General features: G+C 55.7%; 1 protein-coding gene across 1 annotated transcript in view; it reads left to right on the plus strand.

Moving 5' to 3' along the window:
• Positions 1 to 5,535, plus strand: part of ZBTB16 (zinc finger and BTB domain containing 16) — a 53,147-nt gene extending 47,612 nt beyond the window's left edge. The window contains exons 4-6 of the mRNA XM_005427530.2: positions 1,302 to 1,472; positions 3,612 to 3,779; positions 4,026 to 5,535. Coding sequence (XP_005427587.1) covers positions 1,302 to 1,472; positions 3,612 to 3,779; positions 4,026 to 4,255 — 569 coding nt within the window. The 3' untranslated portion in view covers positions 4,256 to 5,535. The remainder of the gene's footprint in view (positions 1 to 1,301; positions 1,473 to 3,611; positions 3,780 to 4,025) is intronic.
• The last annotated feature ends 3,458 nt before the right edge of the window (positions 5,536 to 8,993 follow it).

Below are 8,993 nucleotides of genomic sequence, written 5' to 3' on the forward strand. Positions count from 1 at the left end.
TTTTAATTTTTTTTTGTCTTGGGAGCGTTTTGTCCGCAGCTGCGTGGGGGGCACATGAGCCCACAACCCCCCGGGATAAATCCCTGCAGAGGGAGAAAGGCAGCTCCCATGCGGGGCCACCTCTCTTGCTGCCTTTATTCCCATTTCACTGGGGATTTTTTCAGATTTCAGAGCATTTTTGGGTAGCCCAGTGCAAGGCTGAGATTGAGCATCCCCCCAGGCAGCCTCTGCATCCCCAGCAGGACAGAGCTCACCGCGGTGTGCCGCCACACCTGGGTGGGTGGTGGCACAATGCCAGAGCAGGTGATGTGTGAACCAAGATGCCCTCCGGGATGCCCGTTGCCCGTGGCTCCCAAGCTGGAGGTGTGGGTCTGCCCAGGAGCATCCTTCCCTGTCCCCTGCCTGCATGCCAGTGACAGTGCTGCTGCCCATCATGTCCCTGCCCCGTGCTGCTGTGGTCCTCGTGGTCTCGCTGGGGTTGGTTTTGGCAGCATGGCAAGCAGCCCTCTGCCCCTGCTGTTCCTGAAGGCTGCACGGATTTGTTGGTTACCTTGAACATCTTGTGCTGCTAATGAATTGCTAATACAATTTTCTAGCTAATTTTATTTCCATAGTCCTCACATTTTAATGTCTCCAAAAAGCGAGCATTTATTTGCTTAATCTCCCTGTGTAATACAATTTGCAGTGACTCACAGTTCTGAACAATCAGCTATGCATAAGCAAAAACAAACTGTTTAAGGCTAGAGGTCTGAGATGTTTATGGACAGGGTACAAGCACCTGGGTTGGGGTTTTGTCCCTGTTGTGTTACTGCAGCCAGGTTTGTACCCAAGAGTGATGATATGGAGCTTGGATCTGCCTTGGGGCTCAGGGCCACGCACAGCACCAGGGGTGGGCACGTCCCCCTCTCACATCCTGCCTTGCTCCCCAGGGCAGCTTCATGGGGCGCTTCTTGGGGTCCCCTTTTCCCTGGGCATCACAAGGTCTGAGCTCAGCAGCTCTCAGAGGTGTCTGGGGATGCACTGATCACCCAACAGCTGCCTTGTGTCGAGGGGCATCCCTCGACATCGCCAGGGCTCCCAGCTGCCTCCAATGCAGTGGGAGCAACTTCTCCTCTTCAGCTGTTCCCCTCACAGGGCCAGTGTCAGCAGGGTCAGGGTGGCCAGGACTCCCAATGACACCCAAAGCCCTGCAGCTCTTGGGGTCCCTTCTGCTGCCCGAGTGTGCCTGCTGCCACGTGGGAGTGGGATGATGGCACGGGGAGTGCCAGGCAGTGCCTAAGCAGTGTCTCTCCCTCTCACAGGTACAGACATGGCCGTTTTCTGCCTGCTGTGCGGCAAGCGGTTCCAGACGCAGAGCGCCCTGCAGCAGCACATGGAGGTGCACGCCGGGGTGCGCAGCTACATCTGCAGCGAGTGCAACCGCACCTTCCCCAGCCACACCGCGCTCAAGAGGCACCTGCGCTCCCACACAGGTACGGCAGGGGGACTCAGGGCTGGGGCAGCCGGGACGTGCTCCTTCCACACACGTGAAAAAGAAATAGGGGGAAGAGAGGTGATTTGTATTAAAAAAGGAGGAGGTGGAGGTGCCCGAAGTGGCTTGGATTTGAAAAACAAAACAGAAAAAAAAAAAGCTGTGTGTAATAAGTTGATCTGGTCTGAGGTGGCACGTGACCTTCTTAGGGGGTGTGCGATCATATCCGCCTCATCAGCTTACGGCGGTAGATGCACATAATCAGCTGGAGCTCGGCCCTAATGGGATTAGGGCGACCTGCGCTACGTGTAGCTGGTGCTGCCGTGGCCCCACTGGGGCAGGGCTGGGCTGCAGGATTGCCGAGCGGGAGAGCCCGGCTTGGCCGCCTTACGCTGTGTCCTCAAAGCGCCCGCGCCGTGTCCTCATCTCCTCCGACAGCATCCCTGGGCAGCTCCGTGGTCCTGGCCACATCATCAGCACCATCATTCGGGGCCAGCCACAAAACACCCCTGAAAGAGCTGATTCCTGCGGGATGAGCAGGAGCGTGCAGGATCACAGCCAGTGCCACGGATCTTCACAGCTGCCTGGGTGAAGCACTCCGCACCCATCCTTTGCCCACACAAGTGTGAGGCTCATGCACCCTCCTTGACACCACTGTTGTTGCTGACAGGGAACAAAATGTATCCTGAGGAGGGATGCCTCTTCTTTCTCTTGTCAGGCAGGGGGCATGCACACAATCTCCAAAAGGGACGTAAAGGTGGCTGCTGGGGGTTGTGCGGGTGGTGTCACAGAGGGTTGCTCTGTCCAGCCTGTGGCTGGCAGCTGCCAGACCCACACGTGGGCTAGGGGTCCCGATGTGGAAATGGGAATCCTGTGTCGATGATAAGCATGTTAATGCTGAGTGCTGGAGCTATTTATAGCCAGTAATCCGGTGACCTGGGCTGCGGGTCGGGCTGCGCGTGTCCCACCCCAACCTCTGCTGCTTTAGTAGCTCCCGGCTGTGAAAAAACACTGGGATCATCGGCGCTTTAGGAGCATTTAATCATGCCATGTGGTGCCGTCCTGCACAGCTGCAGGATGCTCCCTCTTGTCCCAGGGCCAGGGTGCTCCATGGGCTCAGGCTCCCCTGAAAAGTGGGCCGGTAGAAATGCTGGCTGCCTCTGGCTGAAAAATTGCTGTCTTTTGACTGTGGGATCAAAAGCCAAAGTGGTAGTTTGGAACTGGGCACAGGGAAGGGAAAGTCAACAACAGCCCACAGGCACCGCCTGCCTTGCCTTTGGAGGGGGGCTCCGAGCTGCATCCCGAGCATCCTCCTCCCCCCAGGTGCCCAGGCAGCAGCTGCGGGAGGGGCGAGGGGCCGCAGAGCTGGGCTGCGGCAAATGGGGAGAGAGTAAAATATCATTTTAAAGAGGAAGCGAAAGCACAGGCATGTGAGTATATAACGAGAAGGACAATTTATGCCCAGGCACGAGTGCAGTTTGACACGGGGATAATGAAAAAACGTAGGTCATTGTGGATGACTTAAGCCTTCACAGCTGAAGAAAATGTATGAAATGCGGGGAACATTACACGCTTGGCAGCTCCGCACATCTGCAGCAGGACAAGTGAAATACAGTTCGCCATTCTTTACCATAAACTGTGCTTGTAGGATATGCAGCACAGAGAAATTGTAATTACAGTGACAAGACAAATCAGTAATATTTAAATATTCATGAACAAAGTCTCGGACGATCAATCTATCTTTATTGTCCTTGCCTTCGCGGCTGTAATAAATAAGTAGCTGGAGCCCTCACCTTTCCTTCAAATCATTCTGCCTTTGGTGCCAAACCAGAGTTCATTTATCAGCCGCCTGGTCTAGAGTGTGGGAGATGCCCAGGGCTGGGTCTGTGCTGGTGCTGCTGGGTGAAAAACCTGGAAATTGGTGGCGGGAGGGTTGCAGCACACTCCAGTCTCTACCGTGCTGCAGACCCGAGCATGTCCTCTGTACAGGAAGGTCTGTGCATGGAGGGACCAGCACACTGCGCTGGGGAGACGGGGACGCTCTGTCCCCAGGATGGCTGCCTGGGGTAAAAAGGCTGGGGAGCTGTTTTTGGTGTGGCACAGCAGTCACGGCAGCCCTGACCCTGGCATGTGCTTGCAGGCGACCACCCCTACGAGTGCGAGTTCTGCGGTAGCTGCTTCCGGGACGAGAGCACGCTGAAGGGCCACAAGCGCATCCACACCGGGGAGAAGCCCTACGAGTGCAACGGCTGTGGCAAGAAGTTCAGCCTCAAGCACCAGCTGGAGACCCACTACCGAGTCCACACAGGTACATGCTGGGGTGTCTGTGGTGAGGCTGGCAAGGACAGACCAGTCCCCCGGTGGAAGGGCTGGCACATGGACCGGGGTGGCAGCCAGGGATACCGATCCCGCGATGCGCCGGCATGTCGCTATTGTAAACAGGGATCAATAGTCACATCGGTTCTGCTGCTCATTACTTGGTTATCGGCCGTGCCCACTGCGGCAGCATTGATGCTGGGCAGTGGATTAGCACTGACAGCCCTGTATCCCACAGGTGAGAAGCCCTTCGAGTGCAAGCTGTGCCACCAGCGCTCCCGGGACTACTCGGCCATGATCAAACACCTTCGGACCCACAATGGCGCTTCCCCTTACCAGTGCACCATCTGCCTGGAGTACTGCCCCAGCCTCTCCGCCATGCAGAAGCACATGAAGGGCCACAAACCAGAGGAGATCCCCACTGACTGGCGGATAGAGAAGACCTATCTCTACCTCTGCTACGTCTAAGGGAGGAGGCAGAGGGGCAGCAGGGCCAAGTGGCAGATGACTGGGCAAAAAAAATCCCACCAAACCCGCAGCATCCATGGCCTTGTTTGTTTTCAGTTCTCATTCATTTCTTCTCGCCGGAAGGATCCCGCAGCTCATGCCGGACCAAGGGACGCACCGGCCCCTTCTCCAACCCCATCCACACTGCTGTCCCAGCTGCTCGTGCGCCTGCTGCCCTTTCACCCTTGCTGCAGGGCAGATTTCACCCCTTGCAACCCCCAGCCAGGCCCTCCGCCACCCTTGGCATTGGCCATTAGTGCTGCTGGGAGGACCATGTAGGAAAGAGGCACTTCCCTAAAAGCGTGTGTACAGCTAGTGCTCTGGGAAGGCTTTAATTCCTGGTGTCCTGTCACTGCATAGACCCTGCCGTGGATGCCCTGCAGAGGACCTGAGTTCCCATGTGGGGCTTGGGCCCCATTCTGGCAGGTTCTCATGCTCCCAGGCTGCAGCATCGCAGGCAGGAGAGCACAGTGCCCTGTGAGCCACAAGTGCTTTGGCGAGAGTGTCCTGGGGGCATCCTGGCCAGAGGAGGGTGTTTGGGACAGGGAGCCAGCTGTGAGCCAGGCTGCCTTGAGGTGTTGCCTGGTGTCCAGGTGGGCTCAGGGGCACAGGATGCTGCTGCTCTCCCCATGACCAAAGACCTCTCTATGCATTTCTCCCTCCTTCCCTGCCTTCCCAGGGCAAGGGTGAAGCCCCCCATGGGGAGATGCAGTTGGTTTGGTGATATGCAGTCAGTGCCAGTGTTGGAGCTGTTAGCGTGTGGCATCACTCCGAATGCAGGGATCCTCTTTTCTTCTGCTGATTTGGGGCACCTGGAAGGTGCCAAGTGTGGGGTTTTTTGCCCAGCCCTCAGCCGCAGGAGCCCACAAGTAAGGGGTGCCCCGTGGCAGGCGGCTTTGCTCGCCGCTTTTTTTGCTTTTTGTTTGGGTTTTTTTGAACTTTCTTTTGGAATATTTCCGCATATAGCACATTTTACTTGAAATTACCTCATTTTTTTGTGACCTCATGAGCTTTTATTGATTTGGGAGGGACAGGGGGTGGCATGGCTGGGGTGCACCAGCCACGTGCCCAGCATTGGTGGTGGAGAGGTGGTAGGGCACTGGTGCCCCTGCCAGCCTCCTGTTGTGCATTATCCTTACCAAAACTGGTATTTTTTGCCTGGCCCCATGGGGCTGGGGGTGTTGGTTCTGAAGCTACCTCTTGTGTTTGTTTTTGTTGTGTTTCTCCTGCGCAGCCGCGGGCTTGGTGGTTCCATCCCAGGGTTCTTTTTTTGTCGTTTTGCTGCGTTTGGGTGAAAAGGGGGGAAAAGGAGCTGGGGCTCCCTGGCGCCCCAGTCCGGCTTTGCACGTGCGTGTGCCTCCGCGCGTGGGACCGCTGCTGCTCTGCGCAGGGAGGACACCGCTGCTGTACAATCCGGGATGTGACTGTGGAGAACGGCTCGTTTAATTGTTGTGCCTAAGAAAAAAACAGAAAACATATTTAAAAAAAAAGGAAAACAGTTCTTTCACACAGAAAGTTGCTGCAATTTCTGGCGTGCGCACGGCAGGTCCCCGTGGTGTCCTGGCGCTTCCAGACATGGGTGCCATGGTGCCATGGAGCACGTGGCCGAGCTCATGTGGCTTTTTTTTTTTGCTTTAACCTCCCCTTCCATCCCACCATCCCTCTCCCTCAGAGACACAGCCCCCACTGCAACAGTGTTGGGGTCAGCATTGGAGTGATGCTGCTGTATCCCGGGCGCACGTCCCCGCACCGTTGGCTGTGGCGCAGCCCCTGCCACCCCTCCATATATATATATGTAAGTATATATATGTGTATCATAGCAGTGAGGACCAAGCGCCGCACGGGGCCCCGTGGTCCCGGGCTCCCTCTCCCCTGGCTTGTTGTCAGTGTCGTGAGCGCCCGCCTGCCCGTCCCGTTGCTCTGTGTTGCCGCTCGTGGTTCGGGTCCGTCGCTGTCCTCGTTCCGTCTACCTCAGCACCTCTCTGAGCCCGGGCGCAGAAGGTGCCCAAGTTCCCCTTTGGTTTTCTCAGAGTATCTATCGGCTCCTATTTTTTGTACGACTTTTCCTGTCTCACCGTTTGCTCTCCTGCGGTTCTGCTTGCGAGTCCTCTTTCTGTCCTCTAGCCACAGATGCCGTTAGCTAAAAGTTTCCTGAAAAATAAAGAAAAAGAAAAAAAAAAAAAAACCCAGTTGTGGTGTCTCCTAGTTGCAGCTCTCCGCATCTGCCTTCGTCCTGTGTAGATTCAGATGCATTTCTTTGTAAGACTTCAGTGTTTCTGACAGAGGAAAAAAAAAAAAGACAAAAAAAAAAAAAAAGAAGAAAATACTGCTGCAGGTTTTTTTCTCTCCATGTGTCACTAAGTGAAGTTCGTGCCTTCTATAGCAAAGAGAATATTTTTTACATCCTACTAACGGTAGATTTTTTTGTAGTGAACATTTTTTGTATTTTTATTTATAAGTCTCATAAGGAAAATAGCAATGTTCAGTTGTATACCTTGAATCTGCAGTTAGAAAACAAAAGAACAACCAATAAAGTTAATTCTGTTGTCTCAGCCTGCTGTCTCCCATTCCTGTGCCCATCAAGAGGAGGAGGAGGAGGAATAGGTGGAGGTGGAAGAAGGATGCATCCCACCAGCTTGGGGTGAGCCATGGGGGTGCCCACAGTGGTGAGTTTGGGGGTGCCTGCTCTGAGGGGGAAATTGAGGAGGTCCTATCCCTTAACCAACCCCAGTGGGTGGGGGGTCTCCCTGGAATGTCAGTGTCCCCGTGGGCAGGGAACATCCACAGCAAGCTGCCTGTGCTGCTGCCTGCCCATGTGGCTCACCAGGGAGCAGAGCAAGTTTGCCTCAATGAAAGTGAACTTGTTCATTTAAACCTGCCTGCAGAGCCGTCCGGCCCCCCGCTGCGTTAATTATCCTGTAGTTCCCGACTGATTGCTGTACACTAAGCTTAAGCCCTCCTTTATTTATTTACTGACTACATTAACGGCAGCGCCTGCTCTCCTTTTGTGCCGTGGCAAACCGCGCAGCCCCGCGCGCTGCCGCCGGGCCGAGCGGGTGCTGCCAGCACCACCCGGCCCTGCCTGTGCCCAACGCTGCCCGCCACCTCACGATGCCATTGGACATTGCTTACAGCGCAGCTAGAGTCACCAAGGGCAGAGCAGCATTTAGTTTTCCCAGGGATGGGTGGCATGTGCCAGTGTCCTGCCCCAGCGTTTCCCAGCGGGTTAGAGGCGCTGCGTGTCCATTCCAAGATCCTGATGGTGCTCCTGCCTCCCTCAGTCCCCCCAGCACAGCCTGCCAGGAAGGCTTTGGGCAAATGGTCGGGAACTTTGGTCCAGGTTCGGGCAAGCAGAGGTGGTCCTGCTGTGAGGAACCTGTGGGCTGCAGCGCCCCATGAGAAGGGAGGCAAAGCCCAGCCTGGCACAAAGGCGTTGTTACAACAACGGGGAAATCGCGGCAGGACCGGGCCTTTGTGTGCATGCTCGCACAGCAGCTGGGAGCGATTATGCTGCAACAATGTTCTGTTCCATCAACATTATGTCCTCATTAAACCTTTATTAGGAGATTAGATTCAGATTTATTGATTTTTTTTTTAAGAGGAAAATCCAGGCTTCTCTCAGATGCCTGGAACTTTTTCCCACATGCAGCACTTCCCAAAGTAGCAAGAGGGCAAGGGGAGAATCAATCTTCCCTCCAGGATAGGCAGCCTCTCCTTCCTGGGAAAAGGACTGCTTCTTGATGGGGTTGGGTTGGGTGCATGATGGCTTCCTAGCACAGGGAGGACAGGACCAAAACATTCAATGGGATACAGCAGCACAGATGAGCATCTTGCAGTGCAGCCTTTGGGGGACATCAGGGTCACGGTGGGCAGAAGAGAGATGGCAAGGCTGGCTCAGGAGTCTTGCTGCCCAGTACCCTTGTCAAACACATGGGCTGGGTGGCATCGCACACCCGGGTCAATGGCCCCATTGGATTTGTCTGTTGGAGCGTTTGATGTTACACGAAGGCAGCTCATTCCAGAGGGTGTTAATTGCCCGCTGCACTGATCAGGTCTGTAGCACCATCGATCTCGGCAGGATCAATGGGCTGATTTAGTGTCTCACGAACTCTTTAACTGGACACCTCATCAATAGGCAGCCACTTACAGACCATCAGCGCATTAGTGCGGCCGGCGCTGGCAGGAGCCCGCTCCACCTGTCCTCAGCCCCCGTCACTCAGGGGTGAGTTTTCCTGCAGGTGATGCCTCTGAGACGGTGAGTGGGAGTCCTGCTCTGGGGCTGGTGGGTTTGACGGCAGATGTATGAGAGCCAGGTGGTGTCAACCCATCTGTCCCTCATCACCTACATATGCAGAGACGCTCCTAGAACCTGGGATGGGCCCTTACAGCATCTGCAGCACCTTCCTCTTCGCCTGGTGCCTCTGTCCTTGCCGGGGCAGATGACAGCGGGAGCTGGGACCTACTGCAGCTGTGATGGCAGTGCTGGCCCCGCGCATCTCTCCCCGTACCGCGTGCTCGCGGAGTCAGGCCCGTTGCCATCCCGGTTTGGCCGCGGCCGGACGCGGGGTCTCTCCCACTTTGCTGAAACTGCTGAGCACAAGCATGGGGGGATCTGCTGGGCAAGCATGCCCGGGGGCCCGCGGTACGATATAAAGGCAGCAGCCGGGGTGAGGGGTAAGGGAGCCGAGGACAGCGGGAC

Source organism: Geospiza fortis, unplaced genomic scaffold (genome assembly GCF_000277835.1).
Source record: "Geospiza fortis unplaced genomic scaffold, GeoFor_1.0 scaffold183, whole genome shotgun sequence".
NCBI lineage: Eukaryota > Metazoa > Chordata > Aves > Passeriformes > Thraupidae > Geospiza > Geospiza fortis.